The sequence below is a fragment of the Photinus pyralis genome, unplaced genomic scaffold (genome assembly GCF_008802855.1).
Source record: "Photinus pyralis isolate 1611_PpyrPB1 unplaced genomic scaffold, Ppyr1.3 Ppyr1.4_LG4, whole genome shotgun sequence".
Lineage (NCBI taxonomy): Eukaryota > Metazoa > Arthropoda > Insecta > Coleoptera > Lampyridae > Photinus > Photinus pyralis.
In genome coordinates this window covers 1,707,343-1,734,389 of record NW_022170511.1, presented here as the reverse complement: position 1 = coordinate 1,734,389, position 27,047 = coordinate 1,707,343, and the positions used below count along the sequence as shown (strand labels likewise).

Sequence of the window (27,047 nt, the reverse complement as noted above, 5' to 3'; positions counted from 1 at the left end):
TTGAGCCCCGAAAAAAAAATTGTCTCAGATCGACCCGGAAAAAAATTTTCTCATAGAATGTGGCCTGTAGAATCCATAATTTCAAACAGTTCCAAGATTGGGCCACTAGTTCAAAAGTTACAGCCCTTTGAATTTTCTTTCGAAATTGGTTTCTAGTCTATAACTTTTGATTGAGAAGTCTGATCGAAAAAGTACGAATTGTTTTAGATTCTACGCACCAAAATTAATAAGAAAAAGTGTTTTCCCGAGAAATTTTGGTGCAGTCGATTTTTGGTAAAAAAGGAAGGTTATACACTGCCTTTTTTTTGAGCCCCGAAAAAAAAATTGTCTCAGATCGACCCGGAAAAAAAATTTTCTTATAGAATGTGGCCTGTAAAATCCATAATTTCAAACAGTTCCAAGATTGGGCCACTAGTTTAAAAGTTACAGCCCTTTGAATTTTCTTTCGAAATTGGTTTCTAGTCAGGGGCGGGCCAGGTGGAATTGCATAGGTTACGGGCCATTAAAGTATTAGTGTAGTAATGAAGGTGGCGGGAGGGTAGCTCTGCGGTGCACCACAAAAACATTTTTTGCTTCATTTTAAAGTACTCCTTTTTCGGAAATCAATTACAATACCGGTTTTTTTTAAAATTGCAGCTGATAATTAAAAGTAACAAAATAAACAATCCAAACGAGGCGCGTCGCTTATCATTGTATTTCATCACTTTCATGCTACGACAAAAAATGATAAATTCATTGTAAAACATTTCAATTAAAACAGAATTTTTCAATTTTTTAACAACCTAACATCAACCCCAATTAGAGAAACTGTTAATAATTTATTAATAGTGCAAGAAACTAAATACAGCACATACTTATAAATTTTCAACGGGCCATTATGACGTACAGGCCAGGTGGCAATCGCCACCCGCCCCCCCGGGCCAGTCCGCCCCTGGATGTCCTTGACCATATTTTAGTCACATAATTAGCAGTCCATGTACTGTATGGTCTAAGCGATTTGTCTATTATGAGTGCTGTATTTTTAAGTACATCGAATATTATAAAAAACTATAAAAGTACGTACAGTAATATCTATTTAGAAGTAGACATAGGGATGTATTGTTTTTCCCTATGTCTACTTCTAAGACAAAAAACTTCTGAAGGGCGCCTTATTTTCAAAACAAATAAACATCTGGCTGTCATATTAATTAGTTTGAATGTTATAGCTGCTTTGAGAATAAATTTGTTACGCTCCTTAAACGGTTACCGGAAATTTCGCAATGCCAACTTTGTTATTTATCGAGATATTCAAATAAAAAAAAATAGGGGTTGCTATTGAAAATAACAAAGCTATAGATATTTTCGAAAGTGCCATCATTTTGAAAATATTTTACATCGATTCGGCCTTCAGGGCAAGTCCTAAGTAAAAATTTTCAAAAACCTACCTATTTCACTTTTCCAGAAACGTTTAACTAAAGCTCTCAAAAAATCACCTTGTATAAAAACAGTTATACATACTTATTCAACATGCACAACTTGAGACCATAAAGATTATATGTCGAATTATATCCTCTGCATTTAACAAAGAAGAAATTTATGGGACTAAATGAGACCAGCCGCACCATAATATAATAATTTATTTTTTTAATTGAACAAAGAAAAAAACACTTGAAATAATTAATTCAATCCGTATGTCTTAACTAACGTTAGACTAAAAAAGAAATGTACATAATTTTTTAAACTATATTATATCTAATTGTAGAAAAGACATAGTTCCTTACAAATTTTTTTGAATAAATGCAATGTAAAAATAGTACCGACTACCACAAATTACGACGTCGTACAACCGGCCGAACTATTGAATTCGTCTGAATCACCATCACTATCTACAACGTCCGAAGAACTGGCCGAATCACTAGAGGAGTTTGTGTTTTCCAAACCGGAAAAAAGTTCTCCACCTCTTACATTTGATCTCTATAAACATTGTTTCGACTGAATGGTAACAAGATTAATAATTTTAGTCGTGCTTACATTAATGCGACTAGTAGTACGTAAGTGTCGCCATAAGATCCACAGCATGTGACTGTCATTAAGATCACCGGTTATGTAGCTCGTTCTAGCTTTCGTATTTGATTTAATTGTATCGGACAGTCCGGACATTAAAGGGTCACTCTCACACGAAGGAACCCACACCTTCACATCAAAATCGAGCCCACTCGTACACAAAAATGGAAGTTGGGGATGAGGTTCTAAGCAATTTACCTACAAAACGATATTGTAAATGTGCGAACGTCAAATAATAAACATACCACTCCACTATCATCTGCCAACATCCAATTAACGATGGCCTCACTGTTCTTCTCCCAAATGTACAGGTTGCCACAGTCCGATCCGCTGACGATAAATTCCGATTTTGGACCGAAATAATTAACTCCCTTAATGGTGGCCCCATTTCTGTGTCCCTGAAACTGTCGTACATACGATCCGGGCGTGCCGTTAACGTCAAAGGTGTAAATATCTTCATCATTATACGACGCCAATATTTCAGAGCCGTTATGATTATATAAAGCACATGTGACGTGCAGGCCAATGAAATCGTCGGACTTCTACAATGAACCCAATTTTATATTACCATCGAACAGTCCAGGTGGCAGTGACAGAAATTGTGCCCTGATCTCTACAAAGCTAGCATCCGCTTTATTTAATTATGTAGATTGTCAATTTCAAAGTTTACCAAGCCATTGCTGTTGCTTTTATTAATAACAACTTTGAAAATATGTAAATAAATAGTGTGTACATGGAGATTCACGTGGCCCGTAAACTTGCATTTGAAATAAAATAACTTACAGATGGCGCAGCTGCCCTAATATCGGATATTGGGACCATCTTGGTTTTTTTTAAACAGAAATATACTATTTTCTAATTTTCATAGTTTGTGACATGTCAATTTTTCACTAAAATTGTATCTTTTAAACCGTTCAAGGTAAGCGAATGTTCCTTTTTATAATCGAATCCTTAAAGTCTAAGGAATCTTTTGAGTGACCGCTGAAAGTTGGCGATTTTTTAAAATTAGCAATAAAAAAATGTGAAAAATTTCCAGTTTTTCAAATTGTATCCTTGCATTTCCAAATTTTTAGAGAAAAATTGTGTTACAATTGACATTTTTTTTTGCCTATAAATATTATATTTATGAATTTAACAAAAGGTTACAACATTAACATATTGCAAATAAAAAATAAATTGACATTTGATTCAAATGACATTTCAAATAAAACAATTGCTTCCAATGCCTACCACATCTAATGAAAAAATAAGAATATTTTTTTCAAGTGCCAATAACTCAAAAATTTCCAGATATGGCCATACAGATTGTCCATCAAAGTGGCCCTAAAATTCAAATCTACATTAACTTCTGGCATAAGAAATAGTAGTTGCAATTTGAAAAATGGAAGTTTCTGACATTTTTTGATTGCTAATTTTCAAAAATCGCAGCGATCTGAAACTGAAATGCCACAGAATTTTTAAAAAAATTTTTCTGGACCTCCCATGGTGGCCTAGGGGAGGACGCAAAGTGGACTATTAATATGGATCGTGCGGTGTGTACGACGGGAGACACAAGTTAATCTGAAGGGCATCAGAGGACACGTCGTCTCTCAGGGGTAGCAGGGGGATCGAACATTTTTTCGAGGAAAATTCGCGGGGGGTGCACGATTAGGGCATGGAAAACTAAAGTTCTTGAAGGTGGTGCCCAGAGCTCGTAATAACCAATTGCTGTCGGCCCCCTGCGTTACGGTGGGTGGAGTTTTGACCTTCGGGATGAGCAAATAATATAATGTTCAAAATCTGAAACAAATTTTTCCTAAAACAATGGAGTAAATAACAATATGTCGGTAAATACGGTCGTTTAAATGCGATTATCTAAATATTCGAATATCCTTGTATTCCAATACAATGTACAGGGTGGCCAACTAAAGCAAAACCTGGAAAATATTTTTAAGTATCTGAAATGCCCGCTAGGGGGCGTAACTGCAATCTGGAATCTAAAAAAGTGATGTTTCTGTGAATTCCGCTATATTAACCTAACAAAAAAATGTCGGGTCTTTGAAGTTGACAATAATCTGAACATGCGGTTTTCGCGAGCTTTTTTAGGCATCATTTAGCTACTTTTTCATGAAAAAAAATCAAAACAACGCATATAATTTTTTTGAGAAAATTAACCATTTCTGTCGGAATGTGCGGTGATATGTGAAACTAACAAAACTTCAAATATTATAATATTTGAAGCCGAAGAATTACTCTTTTCAATTAACCAGAGTTTGTTAAAATCGGCTCAGTCGTTTCAAAGATACAGGGTGTTCTTTACGGAAACCTTTGAATACGCCCTACCACTTGATTTTTAGAGATACAGGAAAAATTGTCAAACAAAAAATTCCAGATTACAGTTACGCCCCCTAGCGGCCATTGCAGAAACTTAAAAATATTTTCCAGGTTTTTCTCGTGGCCGTTTTAGTAATAAATTTTTTACTGCAAGCCTCTACGATGGATAAGTTCCCAGATACAGTACCTCGCATTCTTATTTGGCCACCCTGTACAGTGCTTAATGAAATTCAAATTTTTGAAATGACAACAAAAGTCTAACCTAAGAGTAGGCTTTCTAATGCCGTATCACATGACATAAGTTGCCACTTTGAGAGTTTTGGTTCGATCTTTAATAGCAACCCTGTATAAAAAAATTTCCGTTAAGAAATCAGATTTGGGTGGTACAAAAACCTGTTGATGTATTTTTTCCTTAAAAATTATTTGCTAGAGCGACTACTTTAAAGAGATATGAGGATTTTCCTGATAATTTTGGCGGATAGTGGTGGCCATTAAAAAAAAGATTCCCATAGCAGAAACATGTATCCTTGATAAAAATGGTCTATAAGAATTATGGACACACCCAGAACAAAAATTTGTCGTACACATCCGTGCAGCAGTCACCTTCTCTATAGCCCTTGGACCTAGGGGGAAACAACTTTGAATTTTGGGTGTACACCCCTTTGAATTAATTTGAATTTGAATTTTTGGCGTACATAAAAAATGGAACTTTCCCCCTAGCCCTGGACTATAATAATCATGTAGAACTTTTTATTAATATTATTGTGTCAATTTTGACATGAGTCTGGCAAAGATTTGGGAAAATATTACTAGGTAAATAGGTACAGTCGTGGTCAGAAGTAATGTCCTCTCAGATGTCTCAACTGTAGAAAAAGTACTACTATGTCAGTTCCTCCGTGATTTAGTTCAATTTCATTTCAATCTTAGATTGTCAGATGTTAAATAATAATTTAAAAAAAAATGAAACTTCCCTACAACAAATAGTAACTGATTGACTCGAATTGTTTTTCATAGCACTCTAAATATTATAGTAATATTTAATTGCCAACCGTAGTAAATGCTAGTGTTACGAAAAAATCTAATTATGATAAACTTTTGGCCGGTACTGTATAGTTAAGTATGCCATCTATAGACCGAACGTGCTTGAATTATAGATATTATCATTTAATATAAATTCTATCATCTGGAAACATGGCTCATCCGAACGGGTTCAGTCCACTATCTGTTTGGATTATCCATACATTACTGAATAATGATTTTACACCATTGACTTCAAAATCTAGACGCTAGGGAATAAAAAAAAAGTAAATGAATACTAACGCCACCTATGATCCCCTTATTTATTTTGATTCTCCATTGGCAATAATAGAACAGGAACAATTTATCTATGCTCGGTATTTGTGTAAATCTTAGATCTGTACAATATATTCCATAGATATAGCCTACAGTCACTAAATTTGTGCCAACATACATGAGAGAGATAGCCAACAGTAGAATATTGATCATGCGCTCATAAAGGAGTTCAAGGTGTCACACCAGACGCATTTGAAATTCTTACTGGTCTTGTGTATTAAATAACAAATGTGTTTTAATATTGGATTTGTACGTGGTGATAAAATCACACCGGTCATATTTTAAATCCGTGGCAGGCTCATGCCTTCAAAAAATGTTGGATGGTAAGATGTGCTTTAGGACTGGTTTATGTTCGGTAATGAAAACGCACTAGGCATACTTTAAATCCTTTGAGATCTTGTATGTGATTTTAATTAGATTTATCATTTGTTGCATAATCATACTGGACACATTTTAAATTCTTGGTAGTCTCGTGTGTTTAAAATGCTATTGCGCATGTGCGGTGTTCTACTTATGGTGCAAAGTAGATGTGTCTTTGTTAGGTATGTTAGCACAGATGCTCGTTATTGAAAGTAAATGAGAGGCTATATCTATGTACATACAGGGGGAGTTTTTTCCGATGCTTAGTATGGGGATCTCGTAAACTGTAAGAGATACAAAGTCGCTTAAATGGGCAAAGAATTGCAGAATTTGGTGTAGATTAAATTTCCCTTTCAGAGTTTCTTCTAACTGTACAAATATCGAAATTATGGTAAAGAACAGAAAAATGTCATTTTTGAAAATGCGCTATTGTTCAATAACAACAAACCCTTAGTGATCTTTTCTCAGCTTTCTGATAGTTCTAAAACAAAATTTTTATCGCTTGTGCGTTTCGAGTAAATCGCATAAGCTTTTATATTTCTTATGGACGCCATATTAAAAAAATTACCAAAATTGTGTATTTTTGTATACTGAGTCTAAATCTGCAATTAAAAAAACATGACAAAATTTTACAGATAATAATAAAAATGCGACTTTTTTATATGAAATACCCTGTACATTTTAGAACATTCTAGAATTTTTTAGAAGTTTTAAATTTTTTTTTGAATTTTCTACAATTCATCCAAAACTCTAAGAAAAGGTTTGTAACACAAGGGGAGGCTGCACAAATGGGCCCTCACATATTCAGGGTAGATTTTGAGTGCTGGAACTTTTGCCATGATTTATCAAGAATTCTGGAATTTTGTGGGAGGGGGGGGGGCTAAGTTTACATGTGCGTCATATTAAATGACATACAAGTTCTCTTAAATAACTATAAATCATACCAAAATGAGTACATCATGAAATTCCTAGATTCTTGATGGTATTCCTAATGACCAATTACACACATTTTATTTACGTGGGTGAAAGACAAACTCAATATCCACTGTGAGGTGGACTGCTCACTTTGTAACAAACTGATTTGTGGAAAAAGGGTACACAGTTTCTGTTGCTGTCTTGCGGACTAAAAGTGATACTAATTATTACCGCCTGCAGCTTTTTGGGAAAGTAAGAATTAAGAGGAACTGCTTCACTGCCACACTTACGCTGATCATAGGTTCGGACAATATGATCACGCCCACTAACACAAAACTCATAACTACTCAATGGATGCGAGTTTATGCTATACAGAGCCATGGGCCGGAAATCCGAAGACACAGTCAAAAGGCTGAAAAATGACAATTAGGGCGTCGCCTCCATAATGAGCACTTACTGTTCAGGTTTACAGTTGCGAACATCGTGAAGTAAGACCTCGCCGTCTTCCCCGGCGCTTAATATTACATGAGGTTGACTATTTATTATTGCAAGTTTGTGACACGCGCTTTTATGGCTACCCAACTTTCGACTACTCCGAACGCCCTCCTGAGTAGATACTTGCGCTAACCTAACCTGCCAAAATTGGGAAATGAGCACCCGCCAAAATGCAACCCACTTACCTGACCATCACGTGCGCACGTCGCAATGTGCAAATCTCCACTTAACGGTAAAAATTTACTTTGGAAAACGTTTCCTCTGTGCTTCGTCTCGAAAGTAAGAAGCGGAATTCCATACTTCCAATCCCATATAACTACCTTTAAATCGTCCGAACCACTAGCTAACAATTCCCCGTTAGGATGAAAATTTAAACTATTAACACAGCCTTCATGTTTATCTAATTTATACATTAACTCTAAACGCTGGACACAATGTAACGATCCATAACAACGTCTTTGAAATAATATTGAACTTTGCGTTTTTGCACTAAAACCAATTTGTCTGTTAACAAATTCCGGAATCATAAACCAGCTGTGCTTCGGTTTCGGTTTCTTTAGCACCGGATGCTCTTCGTGATCCGACTCTACATCCGCATCGTGGATTTCGGTCGAGCACGTCGTATCTATATCGGTCGATGGACCTTCATCGTGATCGGATTCTTCCATAACGTCGTTGCTGTCAAATCAGAAATTGTTTTAGTGACAAGTGTCAATTTGAATCATAGATGCAAATATACTACAGATAGCTCATTTGGATTTAAGCCCGATTCACATTATTGGTCAGAACATGCTCATAAGAAATACATGTTGCAATCATTCACTGCACCATGACCGGACCTTTCTGATCGTGATGTGATCGACAAATGTGAACCAGGCTTTAAATATTTGGCGACTTAAAAAAGAGGGGATTTTTTTCAACGAGTTTTGGATTTTTTTTTAGTAAAATTAGTAACAGCAAACTGTAGTGCAGTAGATATAAATTATGACCTTGGAAGAATTGCAACACAAATGATTCTTTTTGCATTATACTGTGAGAAGAGTCTATTTTAACATATTACCTAAGGCCCAGGAAATCAGTCAAAATCCAAGATGGCAATGAATTTCGTATTTTTCCATTTAGAAACTTATAGCATTGTTTTTTCAATGAAATTTGCCAAAATAGGTATAAACGAAACTTCTCTTTTTTTCAAAATGGCGGCCGTTTAAATATTTAGTAATTTAGTTTTGAGATATTTAAACGGCCACCTTTTGGAAAAAAAGTGCACTCTAACATTCACTGCATCTTTTGTGGAACAATTGGATTTTACTGATAGAAATGGTGCCCTACACGAACATAAAAAATTAGAATAACAGCCATTTTGGTAAAACTATCACACGGCGAATTTCGATTTCGCTTATACAGGGTGGGCCAGTGGGTGGAAGATTGTGGGTTTATTAAAGCGCATACTTAAAATTCATTGTGGGGGAATGATGAAGGACCCTTCAGGCTATAACCGAAAAATATTTTCAACAAAATTGCAATTGTTATACAGGGTGATTTATATCAAAGTTGCATTTTTTTAAATGGAACCCTCTGTATATTAGTACATATTTGGATTCCTTGGTCAATTTTAGTGTGACTTTATGTATTACACATGATATCTAATGTGAGTCGTTTAGCAGCAATTTTCGTTTTTTTCAAAAAGTAGATGTCCAGTCAAAATTGAATATCGCGGTTATCATAAAACTTAGGAAGGCCGTGACTTTGTAGTGGTACTAATGATGAAATGTACTAACATACGACGAACGACTAAAGTTAAACTTCTTTGGGAGTAAAAGAAATCACTCGGTCAATTTTCAAAATTTCAAACAAAGGTAACTTGATTTTTTTAAGTGGAACTACCAAGTTTTTTTTATCGAATCAAATGTAGGATTTTATTACCTTTTTAACAATATAAGCATGTCGATATTTATCTTTTACATATTTTTTGTAATTCAACAATTTCTAAGTGTTTTTCGAATTCCAAGTTAAAAATTATAAACAATTGAATTTATAAAAAATTTACTCCAAATAACATAAAACAAAAATGTAAAAAAATCAAAATAAAAAGTTCAAATAAAAATAATGAGAAAAATAATTATTTCAATAAATGTTCAAGACCACACCTCCCAGGAAATTGTTGATTCAGCCATTCTTTAACGTTTATAGCAAAATGAGGTAGGACACCATCGTGCTGAAACCACATTACTTTTACGATGTGCACCAGAACATATTTTGAAGAAATATATTTTATAGTCTAGCTAGGCGATAAAGACATCTAACTGGACATTTTGAGGTGGAAAAGAAAAAAATGGTGGAATATGTTCAGTTAGGTGTCAAAAACAACATATTAAGAATCCCACCCCCCAGACCCTGTGCTAAAGGCTCCAGCCACCCCACCATCCCCCAAAAACCGTGTTTTCGCTCTTTTTGGCTGATATCTCGCGATCTATGAGGTCTATATGAAATATTTTTAGCTGAAAATATTTCTCGGGAAATTTTATACAAGGTAGATACTCAGAAGTTAGCCTAGGTGTACCTCTTAGCCTAGGAAATTCATTTTTGCAAATATATCGCGACCTTTAGGGCTAGATGAAATATTTGGTGTTCCTCTTAGCCTAGGAAATTCGTAAAAGTACCATTTATTCACGTAAAAACAGTATTTTCATATTGAAATATTCACACATTCATTTATATCTCAACGTAATCATTATCCTCTGCAGATTCCACTTCTTCAGGCTCTTCGACGTCCTCTAGTGCTAGTGGGTCGTCTGAAATTACCGACTCGTAGTTCTCCTCGCCTTCCGCTTTACCTGCATGGGCACCCTGAAACGACGACGTCCCATTTAGGCACGATGTTCCATGACACTAGACGCAGAATTCGTTCTTCAGATCTACAACAAGAAGTATTATGACAAAAAAATTTTATAATTAAGTATACGAATATAATATTCTCTCGTGTGTCCTAACTCCTAAGTGTCGGGTAGAGAAGGTTTACCTGATTTTCTGAAGCAGTTGCAGGCAATCAGGTAAACCTTCTCTACCGGACACTTAGGACACACGAGAGAATATTATAATCGTATACATAATTATAAACATTTTTTTGACATACTGCTTCTTGTTGTAGGTCTGAAGTGTAATGAACTCTGCGTCCAGTTTCATGGAGCATCGTGCCTAAATGCGACGTCGTCTCTTCAGGGTACCCATGCATCAGGTAAAGCGGAAGATGAGAACTACGAGTCGGTAATCTCAGACGACCCACTACCACTAGAGGACGTCGAAGAGCCTGAAGAAGTGGAATCTGCATCTAGTCTATAACTTTTGATTGAGAAGTCTGATCGAAAAAGTACGAATTGATTTGGATTCTACGCACCCAAATTAATAAGAAAAGTGTTTTCCCGAGAAATTTTGGTGTAGTCGATTTTTGGTAAAAAAGGAAGGTTATACACTGCCTTTTTTTGAGCCCCGAAAAAAAAATTGTCTCAGATCAACCCGGAAAAAAAATTTCTTATAGAATGTGGCCTGTAGAATCCATAATTTCAAACAGTTCCAAGATTGGGCTACTAGTTCAAAAGTTACAGCCCTTTGAATTTTTTTTCAAATTGGTTTCTAGTCTATAACTTTTGATTGAGAAGTCTGATCGAAAAAGTACGAATTGATTTGGATAAGTATAAGGATAATGATTACGTTGAGGTATAAATGAATGTGTGAATATTTTAATATGAAAATACTGTTTTTACGTGAATAAATGGTTCATAGAAATACTTTGTTTTACAATGAATATTTCCTCACACATGAAAGTTGAAGGTGAAAGGTGACTTTACGCCAACTCTTCAGTTACCTATCTCGTATGAAATTGCACGAAGAGCATTTTCAGCTAAATATATTTTATCCAGCCCTGACGGTCGCGATATATTTGCAAAAAGCCACGAAAATTGGTGATTTTCGCAGCTTTTATGAATTTCCTAGGCTAAGAGGTACACCTAGGCTAACTTCTGAGTATCTACCTTGTATGAAATTTCCCGAGAAATATTTTCAGCTAAAAATTATTTCATATAGACCTCATAGATCGCGAGATATCAGCCAAAAAGAGCGAAAACACGGTTTTTTGGGGATGGTGGGGTGGCTGGAGCCTTTAGCACAGGAGTCTGGAGGGTGGGATTTTTAATATGTTGTTTTTGACACCTAACTGAACATATTCCACCATTTTTTTCTTTTCCACCTCAAAATGTCCAGTTTGCCAATTTTACAGTCTCTATTGCCTAGACTATTACATTTCTTGCAATAAAAGAAACTTCCTAGTTCCATTTAAAAAAATCAAGTTACCTCTTGATTGAAATTTTGAAAATTGACGGAGTGATTTCTTTAAACAAAAAAAACTTTAACTGTAGCTGTTCAGCGTATGTTAGTAATATTTCATGATTAGTGCCACTGCAAAGTCACGGCCTTCTAAGTTAAATGATAAGATAACTGCGATATTCAATTTTTACTGGACATCTACTTTTTGAAAAAACAACGAATTGCGGCTAAACGACTCATTTTAGATATCACGCGTAATACATAAAGTACCACTAAAATTGACCAAGGAATCGAAATATGAAATAATATGCAGGGGGTTCCACTTAGAAAAATGCAACTTTGATATAAATCACCCTGTATAACAATTGCAATATCGTTGAAAATATTTTAAGGTTGTAGCCTTAATGGCCCTTCAACATTCCCCCACAAGGAATTTTAAATATGCGCGTTAAGAAACTCACAATCGTCCACCCACACACTAATGGCCCACCCTGTATAGCAAACGTCGGTTTTTTCGAACGTTTCCGAACGCTCTTGAATATTCTAGAACAATCACGTCATATTGCACAGGATAGAATGCATCACATCCGCCTTTTAGTTTCTTATCATCTTGTCATCTAAATATTAATAATGTTTGTCCAATATTTGTACAATCTGTGTGTTTTATACCTATACCTACTATTTAATCTATGATTTTTTTCTGCGACTTGCCTTATCAATTGTAAAATAGCCACAAAGGTTTAATAAAATTATTATTATTATTATCATCGCTGATCTTTCATGGATACTTTCAGTACCACTGTCATAAGATCGTCCTATACTGTGATTAAGGGTCTTGATATACTTTTGGTACGTTCTCCTTCAAGTTCAGCCCTAAGAACTCTTGTGACAGTCTTTCATAAAGAACTATCCAATCCTTTCTCATACCCCACAATCTTTTGGGAAAATTATTATGTAAACGTTTTGAAAAAAAACGTAGCAGCGGGGGATCTAGGACGACATTATAATAGTCCTAGCCTAGGGATATATTTTCAATGTTCCTTTCCATATAATTATCATATAATTTTCGTGCACTAGAGGGCATTCCATCCCTACCCAGACCCATGGTTCTACGTCCATCCCCAAAAGGTTTAGTGTCCTTAGCACTTTTACCATAATGTTTGAGGTATAACACCCCCCAGTGCTTTACCCCTCAAAGCACGAAAATCTTATGAGAGTTCTTGGAAATAGAAAGTTGAGTTTTAACTTTCCTGGGGGGTATTCCGTACTCCCCAGACCTCCTGCTCTAAGAACCTTTCCCCACATATTTATTGTAGGAATACCCCACAATATACGACGACGTTATGATAGTTATAGGGAAAGGTCCAATGTTAATTTCCATAAAATTACCATATGATCTTTGTGTGGGATATGTTTGGAATACTCCCCAGTTCTATATCCTCCCCCAAGCCGTTGTGTGCACTTAGTACTTGCCCTATAATTCACAAAGGACTATTGAACGTAACGCTAGAAGCCTGTTTGGTTCGAAATACTCGTCAGGAAAGGAAGATTGGATCTTTTATGAAAGACTGTCGCAAGAGTTCTTAGGGCTGAATGTGTTGAGGAAGAATGTAAGGTATGATCAACCAAAAAGTGACTTGAATTGACCCTGAATGAGGGATATAGCGTATTGGTAATGTGTTTTAATGTCCCCTTAATTAATATTAAAAGTCACCGAAAATTTCCACTGCCTTTAGTTCATTATACCTTACAATTTCTTTATAATTATTAGATATTCATATACTAGGGGTTATTCCCCCGCTTCTATTCCTACCCAAAACTTGCCCTTAGCCTTGTTGGGAGAGAATGCCGGTCATAGAACACTTGATGCCGGTTACGATCCTATGGTTTAATATGAAAAACATACGATTGTAGAGTGGGATCAGGTATTCTTTCTCTCTTGGAGAGCATTGCATGTACAATTATTGATATCACGATAATTATTTAAATAGTAGCCATTTAAAAAAAAAAGAACATCGTTTGCAAGGCGGGCGCATTCGAGACTCGAGGAGTAGTTGACTTGGGCGCCCAAAAGTTTCTTAAAACTCGAATCGCGGTATCTCTCGTGTGGGTTCCGACAAAGGGAATGTGGTAGCCCCCGCCAAGATCTTATTGATGGTGGAATCAAAACTGGGAAATAGAATACTGATCTGCCACACAAAAATACATCTCACATGAGGACTTTGAAAATTGTGTTATACAGTTATCTTTGTATGTTAAACATTTTTTAACGAAAAAAACAAAATTCAGTCGCCATCTTGACTTTTGATTGATTTCCCTGGCTGGGATTAATGGGAATTTTGTATATATTAAAATAAACACTTTTCACAACCAAATGCAAAAAAATTTGTATTGCAATTTTGCCCAAATCAAGGGGATTTTTAGATTTTAGTTTTCATCTTGTATTTATTTGGTGAAAATGCCCCTATTTACACTTAAGCGTTACATCCTGTATATACTATGTTTTAATTCCAAAGAAAACAATCCTTTGGTAAGTGATTTACAAAGTTCCATCCTTAAAAAAGGAGAGTAAAGATTTTAAAAGCATCTAAAAGACGATAAAATCATTAAAGGCTCTTAACAAGTGTCTCAGACACTTTTAAAGCGCAGTAAAATTTTTTTAAAAGCCTTAAGGACTTTCAAAGGTTTTAAAATCCAAATAAAGACAATCAAAGCCTCTAGATAACCCTTGGAGTACCTCTTTCAGAAACTTATAAGTTTTTTAAAACTCTAAAAACTGTTCAAGATTATTCACAGCTCTTAAAATTTTTAAGGCTCATTAAAAGTTGATTAAAGGCTGTGAGGACCACTAAAAGGTTGTGCGAGCCCATTGAAAACAATTGAAGAAACTTGTGCCCTCAATATCCACACCAATAAGGTCTCTTCTTGGGTAACTGCTATTAGTTTTGAAGATATTTACGTCGTCCTTATTGCTTTTGGTAACTTAGAAAGCTGGCATTCGAGCCAAGAAAAATCTTGGCTTGCTCCTAACCACCTGAATCACGATAAAAAATGTCAAAATTGATATTTATAGACCCATTTAAGTGAGAAATAATCTAAGGGCTTTGTCTGATAGCTCAAAATTGTTGAATTATTATTGTTATTTATTTTAGTAAAATGCTCCCCTTGCACATTTCTCCCCGTAGAGCACTGAGCAATCCCGTTCTTCTGTTTTTACTCCAGTGGGCCACTTCAACTTTTCAAAGTACAGCCACAAACCTACAGATGACACTAAATGACTACCTAAAAGAGCACATTTTACTTCTCGCGAATTCCCCGTCACGAGCCATCTGTACTATATTTACCTCCATCCGCGATTCTACTCGACTCACCTATCAACCCCCGCAGATGCGGGCGAATCCTCCTCCACATACCTTCGATAGACCCTCGTCTTGGGAAGACACACCCGGAGTAAACGACCTTGACTAGTACTTGCAGTTGCTGTGGATTCCTGCGGGGCACTTGTAGAATTTTCAGTTTCGTCTTCGGCATTACTCGATGAACTTATAACGCCGCCACTCGACGACCCGTTTGAATTTTCGGAAGAATATCGTTCGGTTTTAAGTCTCTTGGCACTTTCCGTACTATCTCCGTTTGAATCGAATGCACTCGAGTTGTTATCCTCCCCCGAGTTTATATCGTCTTCGCATTTTTCATCCATTGCAGCTGTTCTAAAAATAAAATCAAACGCAAATTGCAGAAGACATTGGTTAGGGACTAATTGATTGCAAATAGCCCTTTTGTTATATAAAATTACGTACGTTTTGGTTAATACATTTACAAGCAATACTGGATGATACTGTTTTTTCTGAATACACTTTACAAATCACTAGGATCCCTCTGGGGATTATCAACAAATAAATATGAACATTAAATTTATGCAGCAACACAACCACAGACATACAACATCCACTGACGAAAGGAGGCATTCATACATTTCGTTAGCTACATTCAACGATGCGCAATCAGACCCATATCCATAAGAACAAAATTATATCAATTTGAAAGGCAATTTTAAAAATTAACAACAACCCTAGAAATAGCTAACTGACATCAAGAACCAACGGATAGAAGTATAATTTTATAGGAACAAATAGATACATATTGCACTCGAGTATGATGTGTTGCTTACTACACCATGTCTACTTTTAAATGATAAAAAGTCTTGTAAAGGACGCCTAATTTTATGCAACCAAAATTACCACCTACAACAAATGAAGACCTGCCTGTCATATTAATAATAATTTGAATATTATCGCTTTGACTGCCCTATTCTAATTTCGGTTCGTGTGCGATGAATTCAACTAAAGAAAAAGTTGATATTTCCAATTGGTATAGTGCCGATAACAATTAAAGGAGCTTAAGAGATTTATTTTCTGAGAAGCTAAAGCAACAATATTGAAATTAATAATTAATATGGCAGCCAGATCTTTATTTGTTTCAAGAAGTTATTTTGGTTGCATAAAATTAGGCGTCTTTCAGGAGACTTTCTATCATGTAAAAGTGGACATAGGAAATTACTATAGGAAATACCTATGTCTACTCTACATGAATTTCACTATATATCACTTATAGAGCGCCAACGTTTTTGCCAACAATGAGCCAGTCGAAATATTCGCTCGTAAAGTTTTGCCATCACCAATAGATATATTTCTTCCATATGTCCTAATCGCCCTTTGTGAGTACCATCCTCCGACAATCTGTTCTTAAGATATAAGGAATTATTTTTATCCGATTACGATAAGGAGTCGAGGAGAAGGCTATGGTTAGTAGAAATTAATTCGTTTCGTGGAGCCCTTTCATTAGAGTACCATGAAGAACAAAATGAGCCAGAAGGTAAAGCGGTAGTTGGTAGAAAACAGTTCCTTTTGTTGAGACTTTTAATTGGAATACCACGATGAGAGATAAAATTAATTTCTCCCCCTTCCACCTCCCCCCGGCCACCTACTGATCTCAGGAACTAATTCAGGGGGGGGGGGCTTGAGACACCGAAATTTGATAGCGAAGTCTTCAAGGTATAGGCTACATATTGCACTCTAGGACCATTCCCCTAAAGTTAGTTCAAAACCGCAAAAGTAGATCCGGACGGACGGACAGACGTACCGACGGACGGACAAAACGCAAACAATAGCACAAATAGCTTTACTCAAAAGTGCGAACTGTACATTTTAGGTCCTAACACAGACAATTATAGGATTAGCTCAGAAACACTAAAGGCTTCGTAAAGGTTCTAAAGCATTTATTTGGAAGGCTCTGAAGAGTCTTTGAACATCCTTCAAGTTTTGGGAGACTTTTAAAAGCCCTTAGAAATACTTCCAATCCCTCAATGACTCCTAAAAGCTCCTGAAGTATATTGAAGGCTTTTTAAAGTTACATTCAACAATTTCTTTAAAGATATGTATTTGAAGACATACCTAGGCTTTAGAGGCTCTTGAAAAATGTTTACGAGGCTTAAATGCACCCGTTTTTTTCTAAGGATTTAGTACCTATATTCCTGTTGAGTTCCACGCCCAATATTCCTGCAGTGAATGAAAATTTGTAAGTGTGTGTCAGAATTTCTGACCATGTTTTGTTCCTCGTGTAAATTGTAAATCCGGAAAGGGTGTTTGGTACGCAAATGTGAAAACGTGCGTGCCTCTAGCTATTGTATTTTTTGCGTATAAATCCCTTTTAATAAAAAATGGCGGGTCGATGGTTTCAGTTTATTTGGTTGTGTGGATTTTTGGAGCCATTTTAGCTGAATTAAAAAGTGATGGATAAAACGGCATTAGAAATCCACCCGAGTAAATAAACTCAAAAACGGAACGTATGGTACGGCAGAACATGCGCATTATCGTTGCGTACGTCCAAAATGCGCAGGTATTTGTGACTCATTGACACCTGCAAAATTTAAATGTAAAAGCAACAGGTTTGAACCGATAAGACCGCGTCGCTTTCACTTCGTAACAGTCTGTCAGTACGCGTCGTTTGAATTTCGTTTCGTGATAGTGAAAATAGCCCTGGTAACAGCATACAAAAAAAAAGGTAGGAAGCTTTTTTTAACAGTTTTGCTATTCAGATTTTTCATTTTTAAACCTACCTTAAGTAATATTAAAATGAACGATGAGCGCTTCTTCTTTAAATCTCGATTCACCTAATTTACTTGCCTTATTTTAGTTTAAAAATAATCTCAAATGGAGTCATTGGGGATGGAAGTTTGAAGGTTTTCTAATTTAGACGTAATTTCAATATAAAAAGGGTCCAAACTTGTTAGCATTTTGCGTAAAAAGGGCGTCAGCGGCCCAATCGAGGCCGTTTTAGGAATGAAAACTTGAGGGTGATATTTTCACAACCTGCACCCTATAATTTTAATCAAAATTTATTAGAAATGGTTTTCTCTAAACGTAGGTAGGTATATTCGTGTAGGCATTGTTGAAATTTTCTCGTACGCCGTCATTGGGGATGAAAATTTGGGGAACTAGCACCTTTTAAATCAAAAATATAATGGAAAAGGATTTTGTTCCCGCATTTCTTTTTTGTTCCTTTCCCAAAATTCATGTTTTAAATAGTATCATATGAGTTTTGGTTTATTGGGTTGAATGGATTTTTGGAGCCGTCTTTATAAAATGTTGGATAAAAAAGTCCATAAATGCATTCAAGAAAATAAACTCATTAGCGACACGCCCCTTTTGCCTAGGACGTCACAATACGTGTCGATCACGCCATTAACGTTTCGATATTTTCAAAATGCACAAGTGTTTGTGAGTCATCGACGCCTGCAAAATCGAAAGAGGCGATAAGACGCGCGTTACAGGCACATTTAATTCGCTATGGCGTGTTAGTGAGCATCGTTTTCGTGATAGGTGAAAATATCTATGAATGTTTACTGCATACCAAAAGGTAGGAAGCTTTTTTTAATAGTTTTGCAATTCGGATTTTTTAGCTTAAATCTCCCTGCATTTCCAATGAAAGTTGGGCGCTTCTATTTCAAATTTCAGTTCAATTAATTTACGTACCACCTAAACGTATTTCGTGAACGGATCATGTTAATGGATCTTCTTTGTTTATTTCGCTCATCCACACTTCCTAATCCCGGGGATGAGAAAGGGTCAGGTTTCAATCAGATGTGCTTCTCCAATTTGCTCTAAAATACTTTTAAAATTGAAAAATGGTAAATCATACCCACGCAGGCCTTTATTTCCCAGTCTTTTATGGCAATGCAAATGCGTCCCTCGCATAATGGGGAAGAAAAGGTTTTCACAAATCAACCATAGGGATCGATATAAAATCGATAAGGGCGAGTGCTTCATAAACTAGAAACACAGGACTCAAATTTTATCAGAAAGATACCCCTAGTCACTGATAATATCCATCCCTCTTCAACAAACGAATCCCCTGTTGGGCCCCTAGTTTTATTAAGAATTACGAAAAATGAGTTAAATTTCCAACTGCATTGTGGACATATGTTTCAAGATTACCAATTAGTCATCGACGCGTGTGCCCGTAAATTATTGAATTTCTCTGTAGAAAATCTTCTTATCTTTCGCCACATGTTCCTTCACGTAGCGGCGATACACAATGTTCCTTTTTTAAAAAAGGCAGATTGTGTTTTTGCATACGTATGAATTTATTGAAAAATCGGCTTTCAAAATTAATGTTTCAACCCGTGTATTCAAAAACCGCTACTCGTTCGTAGCGCATTCCTCTTTTAAAATTTCCAACTTCTTGACAGAGGCGGATTTACACTTTATCTGCCTAAGGCCTATGCCCGTTTGGCCTCCCTTACCCCCCCCCCCCCCCATGTGAGCCTACGAACCATTTTGTACAGCGTGGTAAGTTGACGGCGGGACATAGGGAAATAACATTGGAAAATAGATTTTCGGCAATTCCTGCTCGCCATCATTTCATCCTACAGGAAAACTAAAAACATCCTCGCATAGATGATTAAAATATCCATCGGATGACATAAAAATGCGCAACTGTTATAAATCCTAAAAAAAATGGTAAAAACTGGTCGGCCATGGAATGACGTGTTGCACTTCCTAGGTACCTACTACATAAAATTGTTCCTAACACTAGGTAGCATCTCACTTTTCCCCGAAAGTGTGAAATAATTACACTACACAAAATTGACCTGTCATCAAACTGAAAATAAATCACGAACTTCGCAGTGTACTATTCCCGGCATAAACCGATTTTACAGACCTTTTCTTCTGTAGTGTAATTATTAGGTATTCATGTTGACGTATCTATTAGACATGACAGTTAAATCAAATGACTAGGTAACAAATGCGGTTGGTAAATCATGGCCAGCCAATTTTTTCACAACTTTTTGGATTTATTAATTTAACTGTTATACTTCTCAAAAAGGGCTTATGGCCATTTCATCATTCCACATTCCACAAGGAAATGGCAAAATTTCCGGATTTAAACCTATGTTTTTCCAAATAGAAAAGATGTCTTGTATCGAAAACCCTTAGTTTTAAGGTTACTCAATATTTTTTACAAAAGTATCCATTTAATTACATGTTCATGGATCACAGTAGCCCGTGATGATAAAAAATAAAAGAATGCCGGAAAGTAAACAAACAAGTAAACTGTTGCAGGACCCGCATACTACTTAAAACAAGTATAAATTGTGCAAAACTCTTGTGCAGATAAAACGCATTTTTTTGAACCGAATTAGATTAGTAAATAGATGGGAATATGGCAGTAGTATTTTAGAGGCCGTTTATCATACATTAAAATTCTACCTCTACGCTATATAATGCAAGACGAACCAAGCCCTTAGGGAAATTCTCCGAAATATTGCATTTTCTTTTTGTTGGCGAGTTCGGGCGGACGGACAGACGAACGGACATAACGCAAACAATATTCTTTTAATTCTTAAAAAAATGCGCTATCAAGTAGTTAACATTACTGTAGGTATATAGTAACTATTGAATTACCTACAATATCATTACTTGGATTCTATGTCAATTTTAACTTTAATCCTTTTTAAAGGAAAAGGAACCATGAAGCGGTGGTCTCTTTGCGAAATCTCATACAATATCTCTCCCTCTTCGTGGTTAATTACCTACAAAAACAACGGATTGGCTTTCTTTAATTGATACTCTACTGGTTTCCAAAAGCAATTGAAAAATAAAGCATCAGAGAAAAGAAACAACACGTCTCTTGCACTGCAGTTGACCAATTTATTTTTGAAAATGCTAACAAAACCACCATCTATCTGGAAAATTTTTGATACTAAATATGTGATCTTTTCAGCTGCTAACGGACGCGAACGGGAACTTCAAAAACGCCTTGGAAATGGTGGCCATCCTCGTGGCGACAGAACGATAAAAAGCTGGCCAGGTAAGCGTAATAAATGTAATTAACAAAACTCCTCACCATACACTTAAAATCCAATTTCAATTTGAAACTAAATTCTTTTTAATTATTCTCTTTTTTGCGTTACATTGTATAGGAGACCTATAACTAGCTTTGTTTTATACGTAGATTGAAATCTTTTTGTTGTTGAATAGTTAAAATTAAACTCAACTAATGGCAGGAGTTTAACTTCGTCAATTTATTTTGAAGACTCGATTGTCCAGTCTAATGTGCCCCATAGTCAATTTCCAATGCGTCTTAAACGCCAACATAATCCTAGTGTATTATTTTAATGGATTCTTGACTCTACTCCTGGTTCTATCATAATAAATCCTCAGGGGCGGACTGGATAACTGCGGGCCAGGTGGAATGGCATAGGTTACGGGCCATTAAAGTATTAGTGTAGTAATGAAGGTGGCGGGGGGGGGGGGGGGGGTTTAGCTCTGAGGTGCACCACAAAAACATTTTAAAGTACTCCTTTCTCGAAAATAAATTACCATACCATGTGGCCTGTAGAATCCATAATTTCGAACAGTTCCAAGATTGGGCTACTAGTTCAAAAGTTACAGCCCTTTGAATTTTCTTTCGAAATTGGTTTCTAGTCTTATAACTTTTGATTGAGAAGTCTGATCGAAAAAGTACGAATTGATTTGGATTCTACCCACCCAAATTAATAAGAATAAGTGTTTTCCCGAGAAATTTTGGTGTAGTTGAATTTTGGTAAAAAAGGAAGGGGCGAACTGGGTACTTACGGGCCATTAAAGTATTAGTGTAGTAATGAAGGTGGCGAGGGGGGGGGGTTAGCTCTGAGGTGCACCACAAAAACATTTTAAAGTACTCCTTTCTCGAAAACCAATTACCATACAGTTTTTTTTTAAATTGCAGCTGATAATTAAAAGTACCTAACAAAATATACAATCCACACGAGGTGCGTCGCCTATCATTGTATTTCAGCACTTTCAAAATACTACGACAAAAAATGATAAATTCATTGTAAAACACTTCAATTAAAACAGAATTTTTTAACAACCTAACATCAACCCCAATTAGAGAAACGTGTTAATAATTTATTAATAGTGCAAGAAACTAAATACAGCACATACTTATAAATTTCCGACGGGCCATTATGATCTACAGGCCAGGTGGCAATCGCCCCCCCCCCCCCCCGTGCCAGTCCGCCCCTGTAAATCCTACATTGCGCTACACTCTACTTTCATTTTATGCAGAAGTGCTAAAATTTGGTAGTAAAAAAACGCAGTGACTGATTAGAGATCCTAGAAATATTCTTAAGACTTAAAACTCAAAACTATTCGCGAAATCTACTGAAACTTATAAAAGTATCCTTCAAAGTTTAGAAGTTAAAGACCTTTTAGAAATTCTTCCTAAAAGTTCACGGAATTCGACTAGAAAAATTTCATGAAGAGATTCTTAAAATTATTTGGAAAAAAAAAACCGTAGACATTTTTGGGCTCTCAGACACAGCGAAAGTTCCTTTTTGAAACCATTTCCAGGCAATGTCCACTGAAAATAAGGGTATTGTAGGAATCAGTAACATTTGTCAAAGGAAGCCCTGAAAATAATGCAGATAAATATACAATATTACAAAACATTTTCGGAATCCCCTTAGATATAAAAAAAATAAGAAATAGTCTTAGAAGTCCGAGTAATTTTATTAGATCGAATCTTTTTTAATCATTTTAGAAAAGTTCGTCAGTATTGTTTACTTAAATTTGTTTTTTGTTGCAGGAGACAGATGAACGCCAGCTTTCGGTAAGTGTTTTTTTATTTCCTGTGCATGTGTCATTTACTAACATGTAAGTGAATAGTGAACAGTGCAGTGCAACAACAAAGACTTTTTGGTATAGGTATTTTACTGCTAGATGGGATAATAGTGAGCTACCAAATCAATCAGTTTGAAGAAATCACTTTACCAGTTTAGTGGATGGGTATAGCTATAAATACATGGAGATGCCTAAGCATACTAGGTAATCTGATTTTTGTGTGTAGCTCCTACACCAAACTGGCTGCTTTGGGCAGTTCATTAAAATGTATCTCATATAGTAAGTATTAGAAGAGGTAAGCAAGCACCTTTTTATTATTATTCAAGCATAGGTTGTAATGGCTAGATTGAATGAAGTAATCTCTATTCCTAGTATGGTATGGTTTAATTAAAGGGGGCTTTTCCTGGTCTATCTCACTAAAATATTAGATAGATGCACTCTTGAAAAATCTTCCGGGACGTTCACACTGTTTTTATCCGTTCAGATTTTTCAGGGATGCGCAATAATTTACTGGTTTCTATGGGTATAATTTACACTGAATCTTCCAAAGGTCTTTTAATACAAAAATTTTACGTTTATAAAAATTCTTGAAGGCTTACGAAAGATTATTCAGGCAGGCAGAAGCGTCAAAAAATTAAATAGGGATTATTTCATTTTTATTTGAATTATCCAAGTATTTCAAATAGGCAAATATAACAGTGTCCATAAATATTATTACTGTGGTAAATAATTTGTGCACATACGAGGATGGGGGAGTGCCGATATCGCTTTAAAAAGCCTAAATACAGTATAGGTAAAAAATTTGGTTACTGAGAAATAGGTTTTGCGCTTCAAAATGAAGATTTCAATTAGGTTTCCCGATTAGATTTTTGGTACAATGTACAGGTTGCGTGAAATAACGTTAGATGTCGCAGAAGTGTTTTGTTCGTTAATAGTTGCCAACCTAAAATATTGAAAAATCGTAAAGTTGGCATTAGTAGTCGATTAGCCGAGGCATTTCTCTCATTATAGAGAAAGCTCTGAAAATTCGTTTCATTTCATCACAGTTAGGGATTAAATTATTATTATTTGAAGAATTTCAGGTATCGAATCAATTCTCAGTACGAAAAAAGGTTGCGTAAAAGCACGTAGAAAAAATCAACACTAACAAAAGTTTTCTGTATTTAGTTATCCACTCAAATGTTGACTGGGCCAAGGGCGTCGCCAAGGAGGAGCAGGGGAGGGCAGCTGCTCCCTCTAGAAAAAAAGTAGCAAAATGCAAAGTACCCAATGCCCAAAGTCATATGACTTTCTAGAGTCCTCAGTAGGCTGTGTCTCCTTTGTTCAGATGGCAAAGTACTTTTCTTAGGCTCAGATTTGATGAGCAAGTGCTTTGTGTCCTATCTCTCAATGTGGTATCCACGAGTACCGCGATAGAATTTCAGATATAGGGTTTTCACTTTGTAAACTGATCCATAAAAGTCGACGGCGTTTTTTCATCTCTTGGTATCATGCTTAAATTGCTATTTTTTACTTACTTATTGCTGAAATACACAACTAACTGAAATTTTCGAAAAATATGCTCTACTTACTACTTGAATATTGATGAAATATACTCTGAAACGTATTCTATTAACAGAAATTACTTAATTGAAACACTATTCTTTATATTCTCTATCTCTATAAAATTATTTATGCTCTGAAAGATATTCTAGAAAGTACTAAATTGAAACACTTCTTCCTGAGAAATAAGCACACTAGTGGTTCTGAACCACTACCGCCTCACGAAGAACCGGATGCACTTCTACCAATGGGAAGGATAGGCTGTCTCTGCTACCCAAAATATGCCGACTACCTCCCTACTCCCCAATTAAACCTTGCCACCTTGCTGTATCACTTTTCTACCCCTATCGCGCTTGTTAAGAAACGATGTAATACATGAACTATTCTCTATGCTTATTACATACTCTATTCTCTTAAAAGAATTCTTCCATCTACTGCTTAAACATTTTACTCTAAATGCATGTTACAATTTGTATTTTACTATGAGTTGAGCTGAGTTAATCTCAGAGTTTCAAGATAAATTCGAACAAAAACAAAGTAAGTACTTATATCTACTCTTATTTCTATTTGTGATGTTAAATCTTTATTTTGCGCAACAGCTTTCAATAGTTTGCTAAACACACGTTGCGTAAATTAGGTTTGATGTCGCAAAGTCTAGATCACTTAGTTTGAGCACAACTCCTTCGTAGTATTTAACTCTCTAACACCAGCTGATTTTTCGACTGGTCGTAACAGCAATAAGACGACACAAAATTTCAATGTTATCGTTAGAGAGAGTAGCGTGCCTCACAGGTTGGGTGAAAGGGCGGGCATGGCGAGGGGCTCGATTTGCAACCACCTCCTCGTGGTGAGTCCTGGGTAGTTCTAATTTCTTAACTAAAGGCCTACTGAGTCAACTCGTTCCTTCCTTCGAATGAGATGCCGTCTCGATCAAAACAAATTTCAAGTCTTGGAGATTGAATATAATACTGAGGGTTTTACTGTTTTATAGTCATTACAGGAGAAACGCAGATGAGCAAAAATAATCGTATACAGTCTCACTACCACCCATTTTGGAAGCACCCCCGTTCGCCAACCGTTATTAGCATACAGCACAGTCAGCCAATAAGGTTTTAATTTAAAAATAGTATTGAACCTATTAGTTTGCTCACAACCTGGGTCCGTAGTCTAAAATTCATGCTGGTGTAATCTCTTCCCACCACATTCAACCTTACTTGCAATACCTTCTTGTAGTGGCGAAGGATTGCATTCCAGCATGTGCATGCGCGGATTTTAATGGTGTATCTATATTTTTCGACGAAACTTTAACCATAGCATTAATTTACATTGTAACCGCAGGTATCCCGGGTATGGGTCCGTACATCGTATTGGAGCACGCTTGGAATGTCGATCATCTTCATTGAAGCCGTCCTTAGGGAACCTGGGTCCTTCCTTCCGATGAGTTCGTCTGGCATTCAGAGCAAATTCCCTTGATTTGGCGACATCAGGTAAGTTTTATTTTGGTTTTTACTAAATGTCACATTAATGAATTTTACCCTATTTCCATCGGAATTAAAGGTGAATAAAAATTCATAAAAAAACATTTGTATTTCCTCCAAATTTGTATTCGGCATGTTTAAATATGCCATAAAGTTACGTGCAATGCTGTAATAGTCTTCACATATTAAAAGGGGTTGAAAACCCCGACCCTTTTCTAGTTTCTTCCGATCTCAACTTTCTATACTTCGTATCTGAATTTCTAATTGCAATAATTATGAAATTAATTCACGGCTAGCATTAGATGAAAGGACAGAAAAGAAACAACCATTGATTTTCTATAATCTTAATTTTTCAACAATTTGGTTTTACTTGGCGGTCACTCTTCCCCTCTTCTATTTACTCCTAGATTGTTTTATAATAATCGAAAAATATCAAGTTACTTTTAGTTTTAGAAGCGCCTATTTAAAATTAATAAAAAATGAAATTCCATGAGAGATAAGTAGATACATACACATAAATACGAAATACTTTCAGTATCAAATCTACACAAATTGGCGCCACTCAATAATACGTAAAAATTACCATTTTCCCCTTTTGATTTACATTATTTAGGATCCAACCAAAAAACAATTTAATTTGTACAATGAGGATTTGGAACCTTTTTAAAGCAATGTTTCCCGACTGACACAAAATTTGACTCGGTTTCTTCTGTACAATTGATACAGCTTAAATTACCCTAGATTGACTGGAAAGTGGATATGATTCCAGAGGAAAAGTTTCGCTTCTTCAGTATGAATTTATGCTTAATTAACGAAAAGCGTTCCGCCGCGATTATAATGAGTGCATTTTAAATAGTTACCTTGCACTTTGCGAACGTAATTTTGACCCAAATTATAGAATTAAATTTAATCTTTAGCCGGCGTTTAGTAATTGTTTTTTTCTGAAACTACTTTCGTGTCTAAAAAGGGTGAAGAAAATGTGATTTTCCTCTCTAGTGAGGAAAATAAAAAACAATCGCTTGACATTTAAAATTAAAACATACCGATATCTAGATTGCGG

At 35.9% G+C, this 27,047-nt stretch overlaps 1 protein-coding gene across 2 annotated transcripts; it reads right to left on the bottom strand.

The window, feature by feature from the left end:
• Window positions 1-1,708: 1,708 nt before the first annotated feature.
• Window positions 1,709-15,760, bottom strand: LOC116169596 (DDB1- and CUL4-associated factor 8-like). 2 transcript variants are annotated; one of them, XM_031485738.1, is made up of 8 exons: window positions 15,600-15,760; window positions 15,171-15,509; window positions 7,665-8,157; window positions 7,442-7,617; window positions 7,216-7,396; window positions 2,289-2,585; window positions 2,011-2,241; window positions 1,709-1,953 (listed from the first exon to the last, which is right to left on the bottom strand). In XM_031485738.1, exons 2-8 carry the CDS (start codon window positions 15,497-15,499, stop codon window positions 1,810-1,812), a joined length of 1,851 nt encoding a protein of 616 aa, XP_031341598.1. In that variant the 5' UTR covers window positions 15,500-15,509; window positions 15,600-15,760; the 3' UTR covers window positions 1,709-1,809. The 2 variants fall into 2 exon arrangements, with proteins under 2 accessions (XP_031341598.1, XP_031341599.1); XM_031485739.1 differs by having other exon boundaries at window positions 15,171-15,504; window positions 15,600-15,753.
• Window positions 15,761-27,047: the final 11,287 nt, after the last annotated feature.

Bases quoted from the DNA above. Each gene is read 5' to 3' on its own strand.
- LOC116169596 (XM_031485738.1), bottom strand. From the start codon at position 15,499: ATGGATGAAAAATGCGAAGACGATATAAACTCGGGGGAGGATAACAAC. The intron at 8,158-15,170 runs GTGAGTCGAGTA...CTGATTTGACAG, and splicing joins GCATCTGCGGGGGTTGATAG to CAACGACGTTATGGAAGAAT. The intron at 2,242-2,288 runs GTATGTTTATTA...ATCGTTTTGTAG, and splicing joins TGGCAGATGATAGTGGAGTG to GTAAATTGCTTAGAACCTCA.